The sequence below is a fragment of the Glycine soja genome, chromosome 18, assembly GCF_004193775.1.
Source record: "Glycine soja cultivar W05 chromosome 18, ASM419377v2, whole genome shotgun sequence".
NCBI lineage: Eukaryota > Viridiplantae > Streptophyta > Magnoliopsida > Fabales > Fabaceae > Glycine > Glycine soja.
The window spans coordinates 37660285-37680643 of record NC_041019.1 but is presented as its reverse complement, the minus strand read 5'-3'; the positions used below and the strand labels follow the sequence as shown (position 1 = coordinate 37680643).

General features: G+C 30.8%; 1 protein-coding gene and 1 long non-coding RNA gene across 2 annotated transcripts; both read left to right on the top strand.

Annotated features, from left to right (window-relative positions):
* The first annotated feature begins 881 nt into the window (after nt 1–881).
* LOC114394726 lies at nt 882–2983 on the top strand. Its single transcript, XR_003662824.1, has 2 exons — nt 882–2003; nt 2614–2983. It is a non-coding gene; the product is annotated as an uncharacterized LOC114394726 (long non-coding RNA).
* Nucleotides 2984–11921: 8938 nt separating this feature from the next.
* Nucleotides 11922–18314, top strand: LOC114397639 (ER lumen protein-retaining receptor-like). The gene is made up of 6 exons (XM_028359780.1): nt 11922–12199; nt 13553–13818; nt 13961–14076; nt 15774–15847; nt 17771–17834; nt 17924–18314. Exons 1-6 carry the CDS (start codon nt 12109–12111, stop codon nt 17958–17960), a joined length of 648 nt encoding a protein of 215 aa, XP_028215581.1. The 5' UTR covers nt 11922–12108; the 3' UTR covers nt 17961–18314.
* The last annotated feature ends 2045 nt before the right edge of the window (nt 18315–20359 follow it).

Here is a 20359-nt window from a genome sequence, read left to right as displayed (position 1 = left end):
TGCTCACGATCATGTTCATTTGGCTTATTGGTTTAGTGACATGACAACTTAGTCAATTTTTCTCCAGCCTAGTTTATTTTTCCATCAAATTGTCTCATACTTGAATGAGAAAGACAAAGATATTTTTTTTTTTAAAAATACTCATTAAATGTCATGAGTAACACATATGACTTATTACTCTCAAATGTTTAAAAGACATTTAAGATAAATATGTATAAGTTTTAAAAATTGAGGGATGAAAAGTGTAATTTTCTTAAATTTCAGAAAAGATTTGTATAAGTTTTTTTAAAAAAATAAGTGTATGTAATTTTCTTAAACAAGACAATTGTGTAATTACTCTAACTTTTTCCTAGTGATTTCAGTTACCTTATCTCTATCTATCTATCTATCTATCTTTTATACAAACAAGGCCTCTGCCACCACATAGTGCCATGTGTCATCCTGCCCAATTTTTTTTTTGTTTTATATATATATTTTTAAATTTCTCTATTCTCTATCTTTTATAAGGCCCCTTTTGCATGCCTGCTTTTCCCGGTTTGTCCACGTGTCGTCTTCCAAGGCTTCCTTCTTTCTTCCCTCCTCTCTTTATACAAAGAAGGCCCCTCTGTGCTAGTTGTCGCAATGCCATTTTTTATTTTATTAATTAATTTTTTATTTTGTTCAGTGCCGCACGCCTCCTCACATGTAGAAATTTTTTTTCCACTACCACTAAGCCACACGTGTCGCTTTCTAATTGCCGGATTTCACCGCACCATTTAATTCCCCTTAATTCTAGAACTTTCTTCTCTCTCCTCCATTTCTTTTGTGTCCGTCGAGGTTCTCTTTCCCCCTCTTTCTCTTCCTCAACTTCTCCTATCTTTTCTTCTTGTCAATATTCAGTTCCCCCTTCTTTCCCTTCCTCAACTTTTCCTCTTTTCTTCTTCGCTTATTGTTTCTCCTCCTTTATTCTTTTGCGTTCGTCCATATTCTGTTTCCCGTCAATATTCTATTTTTTCCCTTTTTTTTGTCTAATTTTTGGTGGTTTGATTTTTGGGACAGTCTAACGATGGTGCTAAAGGTTACGGCGCTTTGTCCATGCAAGGGTTGGGGCAGACTATTGAAGAATAAAGGTTCCATTTTTATCTATTTTTCTCTTTTTTTGTCTAATTTTTTGTGGTCTGATTTTTGGGACAGGTTAACGACGGTGCTGAAGGTTACACCACTTTGTCCATGCAAGGGTTGCAACAATAGGACTCGAGATTACTGCTCTGTTCTTTTTCATTTTTTTAAGAAAATTATCTTCTGTCATTTTTGCTACAAGAGTTGTTGCTGATTTTTTTTTGTTTCTATTCTGTTCTTTTTTGTTTTTTTTAAATGATCTTCTATCATTTTTGCTATAAGAGTTGTTGCTGATTTTTTGCAACAATATGATTCATAGGGCGGTGTTGAAGAATAAAAGTTTCATTTTTATCTATTTTTTCCATTTTTTTGTGGTATAATTTTGTGTGGTTTGATTTTTGGGACAAGCTAACGATAGTGCTGAAGGTGTTGAAGAATAAAGGTGTCATTTTTTCCCTTTTTTAAAAAAATTATCTTCTGTCATTTTTGCTACAAAAGTTGTTGCTGATTTCTTTTTGTTTCTCTTCTATTCTTTTTGTTTTTTTTTTAAAAGAAATGATATTTTGCCATTTTTGCTACAAGGGTTGTTGCTGATTTTTTGCAACAATATGATACGTAGGGCGGTGTTGATGAATAAAGGTTCCATTTTTATCTATTTTTTCCCGTTTTTTTTTGTCTAATTTTTTGTGGTATGATTTTGTGTTGTTTGATTTTTGGGACAAGCTAACGACGGTGCTGAATGCGTTGAAGAATAAAAGTGTCATTTTTATATTTTTTCCCCCTTTTTTTATAAAGTTATCTTCTGTCATTTTTGTTGCAAGAGTTGTTGATGATTTCTTTTTGCTACTAAAGTGACAACGGCGGTGCTGAAGACATTTTCAAGGCAGAGTTGATATATTTTTATGGTATTTCCATTTTTATGGTATCTGATTTTTGTTGTATTTTGTTAAATCATTGTCATCAAAGTTGATACTTTCCCTTCTGAATGCTAATATCTATTATATATTTCCTTTGTTTTGTCTATATGTTGTGAGCAATTTGCAGAACTACAGGTATGGGGTAAGGATGTGTGGGTAACGCTACCCAGTACTTTTTTTTGTTTAATTATTATCTAAATTGGTATTTTGATTTGATACTTTTCAGCAAAAGGCATTTGAATGCCATAAATAAAATATATGGACCTGGAAGTAGATACCATAAAAATTCTTCTTGAAGTCATTTTTATTGTACCCATGTGATCAAAGTCATTTGCACGAAGTTGATATATTTTTATGGTACCCAGTGCTTTTTTTTTGTTATCAATTCATAAACAAAATTGAGTTCACTGTGTTTCTTGTTGAGTTTTGTTCTTGGTTATCCTATAGTCCTTTCTAATAGTATTCGATCCGTTTATTGCAAAACACATTTTGATAGACAATTCAAAGCCTCTGCTAAGTATCATCCATTGCTTTCTATTCTCACCCTAATTTCATACATTTTAGCTACATGTTATTCTAAGAACTTCTTTATGTGCAGGGTATCTTGGCTGAGATCCTAGACTTTGTAATAGGGAAAAGTTTGATTCGAAATATGATGAGTTAGGCGTCATTTTACACTCCCATAATTGCAACAGAAGGTGTTCTATGTTATTTTTATTATGTAAAGGACAAATATATTATTTTGATTGGACCAATTGCTATTTGATATAAAATACACGGCCACTGTATTTTCAATGGGAGCTTATGGATCAGAAAGCAGGGGATGACTAATGGCCAGACATGCTTACATGAAGCTCATTTTATGTGTTCACCTGCTACACCATTATGATATATGCAATATGTTATGCACAACTGAATATTTTTATTTATGTGTTGTATAGCTTGGTTTCTCAACCCGATTTATGAATGAGAGACACATATGCTGAAGAGTATTTTGTTTATCACATTTTTTTCTTTTTCTATTTTAATTTATAGTTATAGTTATTATAATATTGACAAGATAATGTTACATATTCTCACATAATATTTCGGATTTTGAGGAATAATTTTAAGTTTTACAAAACATTTACGTTTTAACTAAATATATATTATACTTTTTTTATTTTTTATGGGTAATATTATTTATTCAATAAATTTGATTACTTCTCCCAGGAAAAAAAGTGGGTAAAAAAAATGCTAAGTATGAATTGTCTACTGATTAAATACGAAAGCCGATGATATTGAAAAAAAATAATTGTAAATTAAAGCTTAGAATTAGTTAAGGTTTCAGTGTGTTGCATTCACTTTTAAGCTCAAAACTTGAAATGATTCTGTTTAGTTTTGAGACGCATTAGAAAGTTATGTGAACCCACATCCTTGATTTTGAACTTAATAGTTTAAAAGATCATGAACAGTTCTCAGATTAAGTTATTACCAATGAGGACAATAATAATGAAAAAAAAAACACTTGAGGGTATTTTACCCGTGGATGCCAGAAGCTCAATGGAGAGAGTAAGATTAACGTAATAGTGTATTACAGTTAGAATATCAAAGTAAACTTCAAACAGGTAGAAAAAAGGAGGCGAAAGCCCATTAATCATTTGACGAAAATGATACATTGTTATTATATAAACAATTACTTCATACTATATACATATTTTTTTACCTACTTTTTTCCCCGGGAGAAGTAATCAAATTTATTGAATAAATAATATTACCCATAAAACATAAAAAAAGTATAATTTATAATTTCCCTTATTATGGTTTTATTTGAATACATTGGTTGCAATTTTAAAGATTTTTTCTCCACATTTTATGTTTATTGTGTCTATAAAATTGAAACTCAGATCATACAAGATTTTAAAATTTCTAATTTGAATTTGAATTATGGTGTCATTAAGGTTAATATATAATACTTTATCTGTTATTATTAATTTATTTATTCAATTATTAACATGTAATCAATTAGTATTTACTTAATTTATTGAATGTTGGTGCTAATAGTAATAGTAAATATATTATTTTGATTGATTTTTTTTAAATTATTTTAATTGTTATTGAATCAAATCATCGTAACATACAACTATTTAGCATCTTAAAAATAATGAGTTTCATTTCATTGATTAGTATATAATGATTGATTACCATATATGACAATTCATTAAATATTAATATACACGTAATTAATTGCTGAATCATCGTTTTTTTTTTGCACAGCATTGCTGAATCATCGTATCATATTTTTGTCATCATTACATTTGATTTATTATATAATTAAATTCAATATAATAATATGTTACTATGAATACAAAAAAATTAATTATATTTATTATTTGGAATCATCAAAATTAAAACATGAGGTTACCACATGTCATCTTCCCATTTAAAAATTATTTTGATTAATTATGAAATTATCTAGAGTCAATCAAATTCTTTGAAACAATCAAAATTGAATCACTATATATTTCAAATCAATCAAATTCATATTTTAAAGTATATTTTACACAACTAGAAATCAAACAAAAAGTTAGAAATATTTTTTAAAAACATTAACAGATACTTAACAGTCAAGTTTAAATATCCTGTTAAGATATGTGGGAACAATCATAATTTTCAAATTAATGAACATATTCTGTTAGTATAGGGAAATACTCATAATCTAGACGTTGAATTATTCCTGATTAGTGGGTGCTGAACAATCAATTTTAAATGTTATACTATCAATTTAAACATTACAAAATTAAAATTATTTGAAACCAATCAAAATTGAATCGCTGTATATTTTGAATTAATCATATTCTTTGAATTAACTAATTACAATTGAATTAATTACATGATTAACATGAGGTTACCACATGTCATCTTCCCATTTGAATTAATTTTATATATGCTAAATTAATTGAATTGCTATTTGGAAAGTCATTGGAGGCTGTTATTTTTTTTTTCCTTACATGTATACATGCTGACCACAATGATTCAATTTTAATACATAATAAAATTATATTGCATCGCTGTTATTTTTTTTTTCAAATATACACATTGACCCCAATGATTCAATTTTAATACATAATAAAATAATATTCCATTATATTGAGTTATTAACACTTTGTACTCTCAAAATATACACATTTTTAATATTAGTTATGAAACACGATTTGGATTAGTAATTTGAGGAAACCTTTTGCTGAAGTAATTAGCACGTTGAGTTTTGAAAGTTTAAAAGTATATTTTATAAAACTATCAATGAAACAAAACGTTAGAAATACAAAATAGGTCTTTCCATCAATAGGTTCTTAACAATTAATTTTAAATATTCTGTTTGGATATGGAAATAATCATAATTTTTAAATTAATAGGCTTATTCTGTTAAGATATCGAAATAATGATAATTTAGACATTGACTTATTCCTAATTAGTATATACTTAACAATCAATTTTAAATATTACACTATCAATTTTAACATATTATTCAAATCAGCTTCAATTTTGTATTTGTTTTTACCGTAATCATTGTCAATTTATTGACGTTTAATTAATAAACATATTTTATTTATATTTTTGTTTTTTTTTTCATTTCAAATTAACAGATAATTAACCATAAATTTTAAATATTCTGTTAAGGTGTGAAAATAATCATAATTTCTGAATTACTTAACATATTTTATTAGGATATCAAAATAAACATAATTTGCACGTTGACTTATTACTTTTTTATTTTGTTTTATCTTTAGTAATTAAAAACAATATAAGACGATTAATAATAACCCATACTGTTCAACCAAACGTATTTCCTGGTGAGATCTTCATTCTTTTCTTTGTGTGGCCTTATTTCGGTTACCATCTGTTATGTTCTATGAATTTTAATTGTTGATTAAACGTGGACGAAAGATTTATGCTCTGTAATTTTTGTGTGTGTATTGCTTTCTTTAATTTATGGTGGAGGGATTCAATCAAAAAGAAGAAGAAAAAATCCAGTCAACAATTTAAAGGCACGGGCTAACACTACTAATATATGATTTTAGTCATGTGCATCACAAAGGTCCTTCAATCAAAAAGAGGAAAAAAAATAAGCAGTCAACAATTTGAAGACGCGGGCTAACACTACTAATATCTAATTTTAGTCATTTGCATCCCAAAGGTTTTTCAATTAAAAAAAAAGAAAAAATACAATCAACAATTTGAAGGCACGGGCAAACACTACTAATATCTGATTTTAGTCATGTGCATTCCAAAGGTTCTTCAATAAAAAAAAAGATAAATAAATACAACCAACAATTTGAAGGCACGGACTAACACTACTAATATTTGATTTTAGTTATGTGCATCCCAAAGGTTCTTTCATGTGCCTTCTTCTCATATTTTTATTAATGTTGTAAGTTCAATACCTTTGGGTATCAAACAATTTTTCAATCTCTTTTTAATTTTGACTGAACAGTTTATGGTTTGCTTTGATTAATTATGAATTTATTTCGTTGACTTATATTTTTCTCATATCTTTTTTCTGTCTCTTGATGTTTCATAACTTAGTGTTCTTGATGTTTCATAACTTAATGAGTTACATATTATCCAATCATATAATCGTTTGATTCACATATTTTTATTGTACATCCTTTCTTTTATTCCAACCAATATCAAACAATATATAATATTAACACATTACCTTAAAATCATGCTTTATTACTTACATGTAACTCAATATTAATTATTCCAACTTTTCAATACTCAAATTGGAGTATTAGGCCCGTTCAAAATCTGAAGATTGTTGATAACCAGTCTGAATACAGAGTGAGCCCAATTGCACTTTTGGTTTATTTCGTCAAAACTACGTCCATGAAGGAGATTGACCGTCCAGAAATCCCTCCTAATGTCTACATGATTACTCCATTTGCTGATATAATTTCTGGGGTGGCACCATGTCATACTTTAGTCGGTCAGTTTATTGAGTTTTTTGTATAAACAATGTGGTATATATTTTTTTGCGGGACTAACATTTCTGTTGGGTGGCCATTTTCGACAAGACATTGTTGAGGTGGTCGCTGATGTCATTGATGTTAAAATAGTTAATCCCCCTCACAGGATGATAGTCAGACTCAGAGATAATAGGTATACAAATGTCCTAATTAGAGATGTATCCTCCCAAAGGAACAAAAAAAAAACCATTTCAGCTTCTCCTTATTTGACATATAGTTTAGGCCTCAATATTAACATGATCAATAGGTTGGCAACAACTAATATAGTAATTGTCATTGTCTGGCGATAGTAACTCGGACATCATAATGACTGTTTGGGAGGACTATGCTATTCAGCTTCATGATGCTATCAACAAAAACCATATGTTTAAGGAACCACTGATTGTTATGCTAAGCCTCAGTAAAATCAAAGATGCTACAGGTCAGTGTAGTGTAAATTGGTCTCTATTTTACAGATTTTATTCCTTTTGGTTAATAAATATGTATGCTCTTGATCATGTTGACGGATGTTTTTTCAGACAAGTATCCTTTCAGTGTCCAAAACATAAAGTATGGGTCCAGATTGTATGTCAACACCGACATTACAGAGTTTTTGATCAGAAAAGAAATTGAATGGGAGGAGGAGGACATCCACCTTGAAGATTGACTTCTTTTCATCTGCATGGAATTGTGATAGCAAATACTTTTTTGGTGGTATTGTTTAGTGAAATTAAACTTGGATTGAAGCAACATTAACTACATCCTTATATATTCAGATACATTTGATTTTAAATCTATCAGTTTCGTGATTTAAAATTTGTTCTTAATAAGCAACTGAGTCTTTTGTTCACATAATATTTATACCACTTACAATAAAGTTCTAGCCCGTAGATCGGCACGGGCTCCACAATAGTAATCACTTATTTTCAATCATCCAATACGTTTTATTCTTATTAATACTAGCACAATAACTTATGCTACGCATGCATGTTAATTTATAATATATAACTTTTTATATTAATATATTTTTAGTAGTACAAAAATATTTTAGAATATATGTATATTAATATTTAATATATATATATGTGAAAATAATTATGAATCTTGATATATATTAAAATAAATATTCCAGGAATAATAATTAATTAAATTGAATTTTTGCAGTGAATATTAATTGTTTGTTTCTAATATTTTTTTAACTATTTATTATATATATAATTTTAAAATCATCAATATGAAATTTAAATAAATCTTGCAACATTTTTTAATTTGAATATAGTGTAAATTTGAATGTATATTACATATATTAGTTTTTTTTTTTTTTTGTGTCAAGTAGGGTATCCATGAGTTGAAAGCTAATGACTAGTTAACCGAAATATTGAGATCCATTTAAGAGTTAGTCTCTCCCAACAAATATTTTTCCATATCCATGAATAAATGATTGAACTCATAATTATATGCTTAAGAGAAAAGCTAAATTCAAATTTGGTTTATTCAAGTCGAAATCAGTTATACCCTAAATAAATTATTCTTTATAATTTTATTTTATTTTATTTTATTAAAAATGAAAGTCCATTTATAATTGCAAGGCTAAAATAATGATGCCGAAGAATATAATTTCTATATCTCACATTAGAAAAAAAAAAAGACTATTATATTTAATGTATCATTTATTTCTGTCTCTAAATTTAATTTTAATAAATTTTTAAAAATTATCAGTAATTAAAAATAACCTTATAGGATAATTTATATTTTTATTATAAATCCAAAATATAATCTAATTATTTATTTTTTAAAATATTTGCTTGTTATAAAATTTAGTTATATAAAAATAATCATTTAGGAACATAAAAGGAAGAGAAAGGGAAAGAAAATTAAGAAGAAAATGGTTAAATAGTTACTTTTGTCCTTGAAAGATGAAAATATTAAATTTAGTCTCTGAAATTGTAAAGATATGATAAATATATCTTGTCGTTAACTTGTCAGTCATCATTACTAAAATAGCTTACCTGACGCATAAAGATGAATTTGTCACTAAAATGACTGTCAATGAATTTTACATATAATTGATGAGTTAATGTTAAATTATGTTATGTATAACTAATCACTATTTATTATTGTTGTAGGAAATAATCTTCATACCTCCACCAATTTCAACTGCGTTTAGACCACCTCTAGTTGGGTCTCTAACATCAATTTGAATTATATTCTCAGTATCTCACAACAATAATTTACATGAGCTTCATGCCCACACCAGAACTGTCCAACCGTCAAGATTTGAAAAAGTGAAATATGAGATATATTTATCTTTTATTTATAGTAGATTATGACTAATTATAATAATTTGGAAAAATGCAAAATGATTGATACATTGTTACAATATTTATTTTGGTAAACTGATACAATGTTTATTTGAATAATTTCTATTTTGACAGACAAATTATGGCTGATAATCAATATGATCGTTATTATTATATTTGCTTTAAATTATGTTTGCCAATATATTTTTAAGTGATTATTGTAATGTTATACTTGTAATGATAAAAAAATAGCAAAAATTTACCCTAAAATTGTATTTTACCCTTAAATAAAATGAAATTTCGGGTCTAACAAATTAGTCTAATAGAAACATATTAATATTTGGGTCCAAAATAAAATTATTGATATTTTCGTCTAATAACGGTAACTTATTAATATTTTAGTCCAATGGAACGTATTGATATATAGGTAAAAAAATAGTCACATTTTACTCCAATAAAAAAATAGACATTTTCGTCCAACAAAAAATTAGTAACATTTACGTTCAAAGATGATATCTTACTGACATTTTTGTCCAATCTATAGTCAGCATGACAACCAAGTTGACAATTATTTTAGTGAAAAATTCGTTCCTTTGTATCACATAGACTATTTTATTAATAGTAATGGAATAAAATTAATGATCAGATATATTTGTCACACTTTTTACACTTTTGGATACTAAATTTTATATTTTCATCTTTTAAAGATGCATTTTCCTTCAATAAAAAAATATTAAATTTTCGTCCAACAAAAAAATGACTCACATTTACGTTCAAAGACGGTATCTTACTCGTAGGGGTGGAAATGAGCCGAGCAGCTTGTCGAGGACCTTTGGCTCGGCCTATGTAAGGCTCGGCTCGGCTCGACTTGTTTACCATAAAGGACAAGCTCAAGCTTTTTAAAAAACCTCTTTAGATAAAAAGGCCAAGCTCAAACTATAAAAAAAGTTTGTTAAGCTTGACAAGCCGGCTTGTTTAACTAACAATAATAATAATAATAATAATAATAATAATAATAATAATAATAATAATAATAATAATAATAATAATAATAATAATAATAATAACTTTATTTTATTAAATCTTATCTTATCTAGATTTTATTTTATCCAGATTTTATTCCATCTAGATTTTATTTCATCCAGATTTTATTTCATCCAATCTTATCTTATCTTGTCCAGATTTTATTTTATTTCGATTATGGTCTTGGACTTAAAATAGATTTGTGAGCTCTGGGGCTGAGGACCTATATATAACAGCACCAAGGTTTTAGTTTAGGGAGTTTTTTTTCGGAGAGGAGAATAATTCTAGGATTTTAGAATTCCAGTTTTTATTACTGTTCATGCACACTTCTCACATAGAATAAAATTCATTTTCTGCAATTTCGTTTTGGCTTCAATCTACAGTTTCGTTTTTACTAATTAATGGAAGGCTAAGTCTCCAGTATTGTTTTCTCTTGAGGATCAAACACAATTCTCTTTGAGGTTTTGTTATTACTATTGAATACTGATCAATTTTTTCTCTTCACCAATTACTTTGTATTTGTTGCTATTAATCCATGCATGCTTAGTGCTTGATTAATTGTCTCTGCGCTTAATTTACGTTCATGCTTAATGATCAGTTTCGTTCATGATTAATTGGTGTATGTGTTGTTTAGTCACATAATGACAACCTTATCTTAATTTTCGCTTAGTAATTTAATTTAGGGTTGGATTAAGTGGTTGAACTGATTAAGGATAAATTCTCGTAACCTAGTATAAGAGACTTGCTTGTGAATTAAGGGGAAACATGTTTTAATTTTATTATTTTCTAATTCAAATTTGCTTACTGTTTAATTTACAAAAATAAACAACCCCCAATTCGTTACTGTTTTATTACTATCTATTATGAACGTTTGGTTGATCATTGCTCGTTGGGAGACGACCTAGGATCACTTCCTAGATACTGTATTTTTAATGTTTATTTGATTCGGGTATGACCTTGATCAATATTATATAAGATATGGCTTGAGTAGACTAAGATGAAATTATTGTAGATATATATTTTTTTAAAATATTTAATATACTTATATATTCAAAAATTGGATTTAAAATTGTTAATTTAACTAATAATAATTTTTGTTTGGCTATATTAGTGTAAATCATCTCTAATCCATACATTTTTTAATATTATGCTATGTTTATTTTCTTTTGATATACTTTGTGCTTTAACGACTTGAATTTAATATGATTTTGTTTATCAATTATTTTTGGATTTGTACATTACTTATACGAAATTTTATAAGTTTCTTTTTTTAGTTAGTATTTCACTCGATTTTAAAATAATTAATTAATCAAAGACGTGTAATGAGCCAAACTCAAGTCTTACTTATTCAATTCAAGCAAATAAAAACTTGACTTGCTCATTTCCACCCGTACTTATTAGTATTTTTGTCCAATCTCTTCGTGTCACATGTACTATTTATTTTGTTTTATTAACAAAAAAGTTGTTAATCATAAGATATATTTGTCATATTTTTTACACTCTTAAAAATTAAATTTTATATTTTCATTTTAAAGATATATTTGATAGCGAATTATCCTTTTATAAACAAAAGTGATTATTCAAAAAAAAAAAAAAAGCAAGCGAAGGAAAGAAAAGAAACGAGAGTAAAAGTGACTCTCACCCGGGGCATGTTCTGAAGTCTGCTTCTCTGCTTGTATGCAACGGCCACACACACCCTTAGTCGCCTGAAAACGATTGTTGTTGCAGGGCAAACACAAAGATCCGGGTCGACCCGTCGCAGATCCGATCCAAATAAGAAAGATGAATATTTTCAGGTTAGCCGGAGACATGACCCATTTGGCCAGCGTCCTCGTCCTCCTCCTCAAGATCCACACCATCAAATCCTGCGCCGGTCGGTACCTTCCTTTCCCATCTCAACATTCACCGCTCGCTGTGGTTTTTTTTTTTGCTCCGTCGAGGATTTCGTAGATTTGAATTGTAATAATGCTTACGTGCGTCCGTCAAGAGTTGTGTGATTTTGGTGTTTGTTGCATCGATTTTAGCGAGATGGAAATGTTCCGAATTCCTGTGGTTTGGGGAAGGAGTGTGGAGATAAGGTTTTGAAGAGGAAAAAAAAATTTAGGATTAGAAATATTGTGTGAAATAATCTAGTCCTTGTCCTTCTCGTTGTAATGTTTGAGAGGCTCAACGATTGTGACCTGGGGACTTGCGCTTATAGTCCCAGCAACGTGGCGAACGAAGGTTCGAATCCCTGTAGAGAGGTTTCCACATTTAGTGTCCGACAGTCTTTCGGATAGGATTGCCTCTGTAGGGAACCGGAAATATGGGGACTTGGGCATTGCTTTCGAAGTCCCCTGTTAGGATTTTGTTTTGTTTTCAGAAGGAGCATTTCTAGTTGATACAATGGGTTTCAGTTTTTACTGGGTTTGTGCATGTTTCTATTCAATGATTTTGTGCTGCCTTATCTCTCTATTTATTATAAGTAAAGGAATCATCCTGCATCTTGACACCTTTCTGTTAAACTAATGCTGGGGATTTATGTTAACAAGGCTTCTTGGCTTCTAGAATAGATACAAAGTATCATATCTGAATTTTGAGGAAAGAACTGTGCTGTTTATGTCTAACAGATGTCTCTTATCAACAGACAACAATGTGAACACGCTCAAAGTATGTTTCTAAAAGTTTGTCTTTCTTACAGAAGTAGGAGACGCATAATTAGTCAGACTAACCTTTTGTGTTGTCTATTTCTCTTTGAGCAAGAAATGGCAAGTTCCAAAGTTCTACATTGGTAAAATTTGTGAAATAAGACCACTATATAGGCATAACTCTAAGTACGTAGTTATAGCTGTAGACATATGAATGAAACTGTAATACACAAGTGATGCAGGCAATGATGGTCAATCACAATTATTTGTTTGGCTGCTGCTTAAGCTATTGCAGTTGAGTATTTTTCATGCTACTGTAATTCAAAGTACTGTTTCTATTTCTGATGTGTATGTGATAAAGAACAATTAATAGGCTACCTGCAACTCCTTTTGTGCTGCATCAATATGTATGTGTCTTGACCTCCTATGTTTGTGTTTCTTTCTATGCAAGGGAAGAACAAAAACTATTTTATCCATGACCTCATTTGTGGTTTTTCATTTTGCATATTTAGGCCATTGATTGACTGTGGTTTAGTTTTTAAAATAAATTTAATATATCTTTCTGACACTGACTTTGGGTGCATCTTATTTGTGTGTAGGTGTCTCATTGAAAACTCAAGAACTCTATGCACTCGTTTTTGCTTGTCGCTACTTAGATATCTTTACTTATTACGTATCTCTCTATAATACCATTATGAAGTTGATATTCTTGGGAAGCTCATTTTCTATTGTGTGGTACATGAGGTACCACAAGGTTGTTCGTAGATCATATGACAAAGATCAAGATACCTTTCGCCATTACTTTCTTGTATTGCCCTGCTTACTATTGGCCCTATTAATCAACGAGAAATTCACATTTAAGGAGGTTAGTGTGCATCTGCTGTTATGTGTTTTCTCCAGACTGTAGTAACTGTTGTGCTACTATTTACATGTCCCTTTGACTATTTTCAAGAGTTGATTGTGTAACTTTTGCTCACTTTCTGAAAATACACTTATACATTGGTTAGGTGATGTGGACATTTTCCCTGTATTTGGAAGCTGTTGCTATACTTCCTCAACTAGTACTTTTACAGAGAACTAGAAATATTGACAATTTGACTGGACAATATGTCTTTCTTCTTGGGTAAGATATTGTCCTTTATCCAATTTTAAACATTATTATAAATTCGTCTGGTTCATGTTATTGCATTTGTGCTGGAAACAGAATTAGCAGTTATGTTATAAAGGTGTTTCACCTTTTGATCAATGATCAAATAACTGGAAGATATTATCTTTGTTGATATCTATTCCTGCATGGTATGAGCTTAGTAGTTGTTTAGTGCACGATGAAGATGGGATTGCTACTTTGATACAGTTCTTGGTCATTGAAGTCAGTGACACTCTTTAAATATTGATTCATGTCGAGAGAATTGTAGTATTTCATCTGCGTTAGAGTTTCCAAAATGGTGCTTTTAACTTACCTAGGTAGAGGAGATGATACAGACAACATGAATAGAGAAATTATGAGTTTGCAATAGTGTGTGTGGGCCAGCCCGTCCATTGGCTTCATTAGAAATGCTCAATGAGTTTGGCCTTCTATTATGACCATGAGTTAAAAGGTTTTAATATGTGGGAGAACTAAGTTCTTACTGATGAGTGATGATGGTGAAGCAACTGCCTCCGCTTAAATGATGTGTGCAATTATAAAAAAGAAGCAAATGCTAAAATCATATATTGGAGGAAGGAACTCATCTGCACATGTTTAATTCTTATGTTTTAATACTTGAGAACCCTAACGGTGAAAGCTGCAGAGTGTCTGGTTCGTGGAAATATTTTATGTTTTCATTTTCTATTTTCACTGATTATTACAAAAATACCACATTGTTTTCATTTGGGTTTCTTGTTACAGGAAATGGTAAAGATAAATGCAAAATCAAACAATTTTTTTTAAATGGAAAACAAAGTGAAAAGAATGTGACATCTTCGTAATTATTTGTGAAAATTGAAAATAAAAACAAAAATTATTTCCTCAAACCAAACACACTCTTGGGGGTTGTTTAGTTTGAGGAAATGTTCACTTTTAATTACAAAAATGACAGCTTATTATCACTTTGCTTGTTTTAAAAAAAAGAATATAGGAAACAGTGAAAACAGAAAACATTTTCTCAAACTAAATCACCCCTTTTCTTAGTTTTCTATCCTCTCCTTATTCTGAACTGGTTCCGACCTTTACTTAGTTTGTATGACTTCAAGATACAGATCCCTGTTTTTTTATTCATTCTAGCTTTTCAAAATCATAATCAGATATATTTCAATCAAAACACTTAATTTCTGAACTTTTCATGAACTGTTCAATACTGTGTGATGTGATACTGGATTTCAGGATTTTATCACTTCAGTGCAAGAATCGATGAAACAGTGGTCCTAAATCTTTTTTCTTATATAGATTTCCACAGTTGATGGGCATAAGAGTGACACATGAGGGCCATCAAGTAAATAAAGTCTATACACTAAATTCAATTGTTAATATTTACAAGCTTGTAGTTTGCATTTTGCTTCATTCTATTTCTATCTAAGAACCAAATTAAGAACTCCATTCAAAATGGCTTTTGTTACTGTCAACTATTTGAGGGCCAGATGAATCAGGTTCCACAAATCTTATGTCACTGTTATAGTAGTTCATTTCAGTTGTATATAATTTCCCTGTGATTTGCTCATGATGTGATATGTGTATTTGAATAAATTCTTATGAGCTTGCTCAACTCATTTGCAATTCTTTTTGTTTGAAGTCCGTGAATCATAAAATTAATGTTTGTAATATTTTTGTCTGGCTAAATGCAGTGCATACAGAGCACTATACATTCTCAACTGGATCTACCGCTACTTTACCGAGCCTCACTTTGTCCATTGGATAAGTATGATTTTCTCTTATTCTGTTTAATGGTTACTATTTTTTTTGCTTCTACACTTAAAATAATTATTAACTACTCTCTGCATTGTTAACTATGTCTTGTGGTACCTTTTCATTGCATATTCTCAGTTTCATAATATTTGAAATTCTTGAGCCTTGAGATGCCTTTTAGCATTGTTCTCGGATGTTCCTTTCTTTATCATTCAAACAATCATAAAACAACGCCTAGTTGTGGAAGCCTGTGAAAATATTCACCGAATCTATCTAGTATTTAATGCATGGAATTCATTACTGAAGAAGTTTTACTTTGTTTATTTCTATTGAAAAATAATATTTCCTTTATATATGTGTATGTGTTTGTGGCAAGTTAGTTGAATCAGGATATAGATTGTGAATCGGAAGGTCCATGAATCGTACAGTGAATTGTAAGATTCATGATCAATAATAAGACATAACATATACAACTAGCATATATTAAAGCACAAATTCATGATTAATATCCAAAAATATAACTCTAGGAGCATGAGATGCATGAGTTCTATTAAAATTTGTTATGATAGAATATTTTAAAACTTATAATAAAAATTTTCTGCTATTAATTGTTATATATTAAAATTTGTAATAAACATTACGCTATTAATTAAGTATTTGTATTTGAAAAACTATAACATATTTTATTATGTTTTATTATAGATTTTATTTATGATATAGGAATTGAAATAAAAAACAATTATCACATCAATTAAATATTTTTTTATTATTTATTTATTTTTTACTAGACATTAGAGATTAGACAAAACTTAAATATCTGGTCAATAAGTTAAAGCTGACTGACGGTCCAATTATATATATAATATATATAAAAGAAGCTGATGGTCAAAAGTTGAAACACATTCTATCTCGCATAGAAGTTGCTAGAGTAAAAAACTATTCAATACGCTGCTGTTTAGCTTAGGATTGGGAATTAGGTCACCTCTTCTCTCTGACCAGCTCAATTCAGCTGCAGCCATGAGTGGCGTGATGCAATTGCAGTGCGTCATTATTTGCCTGCTCCGGCCTTCGTTGTCTGCAATTTTGACTGCGAAATGCGCTGCTTCTGCCAGGTGCGGCGGTCCTTGGAGGAATCGTGCAATTCTTCTCCAAGTCGTGATTCTTGCGATTCATGTGATTCGTGGTGCGATTCATGCACAAAAATGATTCGCTCACTGATTCGTATGGCCAGCTGCTTGAATCATATCATAAATTGTACGATTTAGTGCCATCCCATAATTGCTTCTGATGTTCAAGCAGCAGCACAGGTTTTGTTGCTTCACATCAATGTTTAAGATCATGCTAAATATTAATATTTCTGATTCATCAAATAGGTATCAATAATAATTTGCCATCCGATTCTGATGTGGAGTACCTGCTACAAGCTGGTACTTGTAGGCTAATATACTCTGATAGAATATGAATCAGCACAGGTTTTGATATTACTATTTCCTTTTTTAAAAAGAAAAGAAATTGGAAGCCTAGGTTATTGGTCATTTACTTGTACCAACAATAAAATCAAGAATATGAAAAAGTTTAAGGTATTTCTGTTTACCTTTACCTTGTTGAAAAATAGTAGTGATTCTCTTTACACAGCACAACTGTTCAATATTATTCATTACAAAGTACCTTTACCCTTGAAGTTAAACATGTTAATGTGATAGTCACTATAGATCTAGGTCTAACTGCTTGGCATAACTTGTTGCAAAACAAGACATGAGGAAAACATTATCCTGATAACTCCTGACCATTTGTCAGACAAAGCCATAAACAAGCCTCTCCCTCCTGCCAAACACTCAACCTTGCCCCACAAACAAACCATAATAGGTTACTAGAAAATGACAATGTATTCTGAAAATGTCTTAATGAGTACTTTTATAATGCTTTTTTTTTGCAGCATGGATTTCCGGCCTTGTTCAAACACTACTCTATGCTGATTTCTTCTATTACTATTTCCAAAGGTAAATTGACCTACTTTTCAGTTCCATTTATATTTGTTATCAGTCCTTGTTCATCTGAATTTTGAGCATTTAAAAATTGTGCCGTGCAGCTGGAAGAACAACAAAAAGCTTCATTTGCCAGCATGAGTGTATTCTTCTGTTCTTAAAAACAAGGGTCTATGTGGACAATTAACAGTGAGCAGAGAGGATCCACAAATTTGTCTGGACATAGTGGTTTCTGATTTACAATTGCCTATTTGTTCGTTCTTGCCAGCTCAAATACTACTGTACTAATTACTAGGAAGATTATAGACAAAAAGCATCAAATTGTTTGTGATTGTAATTTGCAATTTTAACTAGAAAAAGTATTTAGATCTAGATTGTGGCACAATGCTTAATTTCGATCTTTTACTCTTCCCTTTCTTAAAGATATTTCTTGGATCAACACTTTGCTTTCATGGTAAAGATAGTATAGGTAATTGTGGTGGAGGATTTTAAACAGGTGCAGCCTTATGTGTGAATAATTAGTTGAAATTATTCGAGAATTTGTCAACAAAGATAGTGAACATTAACGACTAACGATTTTTTTTTTGGAGTGGATGTCTAATGAGTCTCATGGGGATAATTGTATTTTCTTTTCTAGAAAAATAAAATGCCCCAGATTCACACATTTTAAGAGAAAATGGGTAATGCTTCTGACTCTTTAAGCAGAACACCAAAGAGGATGCACAATATAAGGAGAATGAAGATCCCATGGAAATAAAGGATATTGTAGAAGATGCCTATCATCCAACGGTGGAAGTGTCCAATCCTAGTTGGGACTACCTTGTTGATAAACCCCATCAGCCCTCTAAAGAATTCTTAGCTCTACCAAATGGCACCTTCCTGTAGCAGGATGCAAAATGGAAGAGGAGCATGCCCTTAATGATGCTAAACAAAAGAGCCTTGTTATCAAGCTTGAGTGTGTATACACTCCTTATCCGAGAATCATTAGACACAAAAAATCTTTAATTCTAGAAGAGGTTGATAGACAAATGGAGATGGACACTCTTATGGCCTAACAACTTGCCGCAGAAGAAGTAGCAACAACCAAGGAAAAAGCCAAAAAGAAGACAAAAGGGAAGAAGTCCAAGAAGAAGAAGAGGACCTCGTCTAATGATGAGATGAATGACATCCAAGAAGCTATTACAAATAGCCTAAGGGACTCGTCTTCTCTGACTTCTACTTACTCACACACCTCTTTGATGATTAGACCATCTGGATTGAGGTTCCAACCTTTGATGAGGACATGACCAAGAGCAAGGGCAAGGATCCACTTGAAGGACTTGAAGGACCTATGACAAGGGCTAGAGCAAGGAAAGCCAAGGAAACTCTTCAACAAGTGCTGTCCATACTATTTGAATACAAGCCCAAGTTTCAAGGAGAAAAGTCCAAGGTTGTGAGTTGTATCATGGCCCAAATGGAGGAGGACTAAATGACACCACTTTGTTTCAATTTTAGAGTGTTTAGTTTGTCTAAATAATGGCCCAATCCTTGTAAAGTTGGCTGACCAAAAATATGTTTTGGGTTAATCAACTAAAAGGGCTTTAGTTAGTTTTAGTTCAAGTTGTAATAAGGGCCCAATTGGCAACCTAGGCATCAGCCTTTTGGGAGACCAAATGGTGGCTGACTTGTTGGCTGTTGGGGGTGACTTTTGGTTGCCACAATTTCAGTTACACTCAGCCATTAAGTTTTTTTTTAATTCCCTAGGTTAATGGCATTAAGTTATTTTAATTCTAGGTTAGTGGGTCATTACTAAAATCTGCTGTAAAGCTTCTATATAAGCTGAACCATTTTATCAATAAACACAAGTTGAGTTTTATTCAGAAAATTAGAGTTTATCTCTTTTATCTCAGTGAGAGTGATTCTCCTAAATTCTTGAGTGATTCAAGAACACCCTGACTGTATCAAAGGACTTTCACAACCTTTGTGTGTTGCCCTCGCTGGAAAGAGTGATTCTTTCCTTCCTTTCATCTTCACCCTTGTTCTTTCAAACCACAATTCCAGAAAATCCACCTCTGCCCAGAATTATCTCGTGGCCATAACTCCCGTTTTACGCACTCAAATTAAGTGATTCTTGAGCCTAAATTGAATTTCAAAACGAGACCTTTCACCTCGTTTTGGAATCACCTCATTTGGAGCCCTGTAGCTTCAGTTATTGCCATTTCTATATTTCTGTCCAGCCACCACTTAACCTACATTTTACCATCCCATTCATCCATTTTATGCCAAGAACCACCTGATTAAGACCCACGAAATTAACCACCTTATTTTCCATCCTTACCTTAATCAATTTCCGCATTTTCCATCAAGGTTTAATCCTAGACGATCCTAAGTCAGCCCTTGTTCCATGAGGGTTCATATCAACCTTCATCATATGGAACCAGGCTTTCATCCTTACTCTGGTGATTTGAAGCTAGCAAGCAATATGAAGACCCAAATTATGTTGAAAAGCTATGTTGGTTCCTTTCCTCCAAACCTTTTCATCAAAGAGACCACAAAATTCA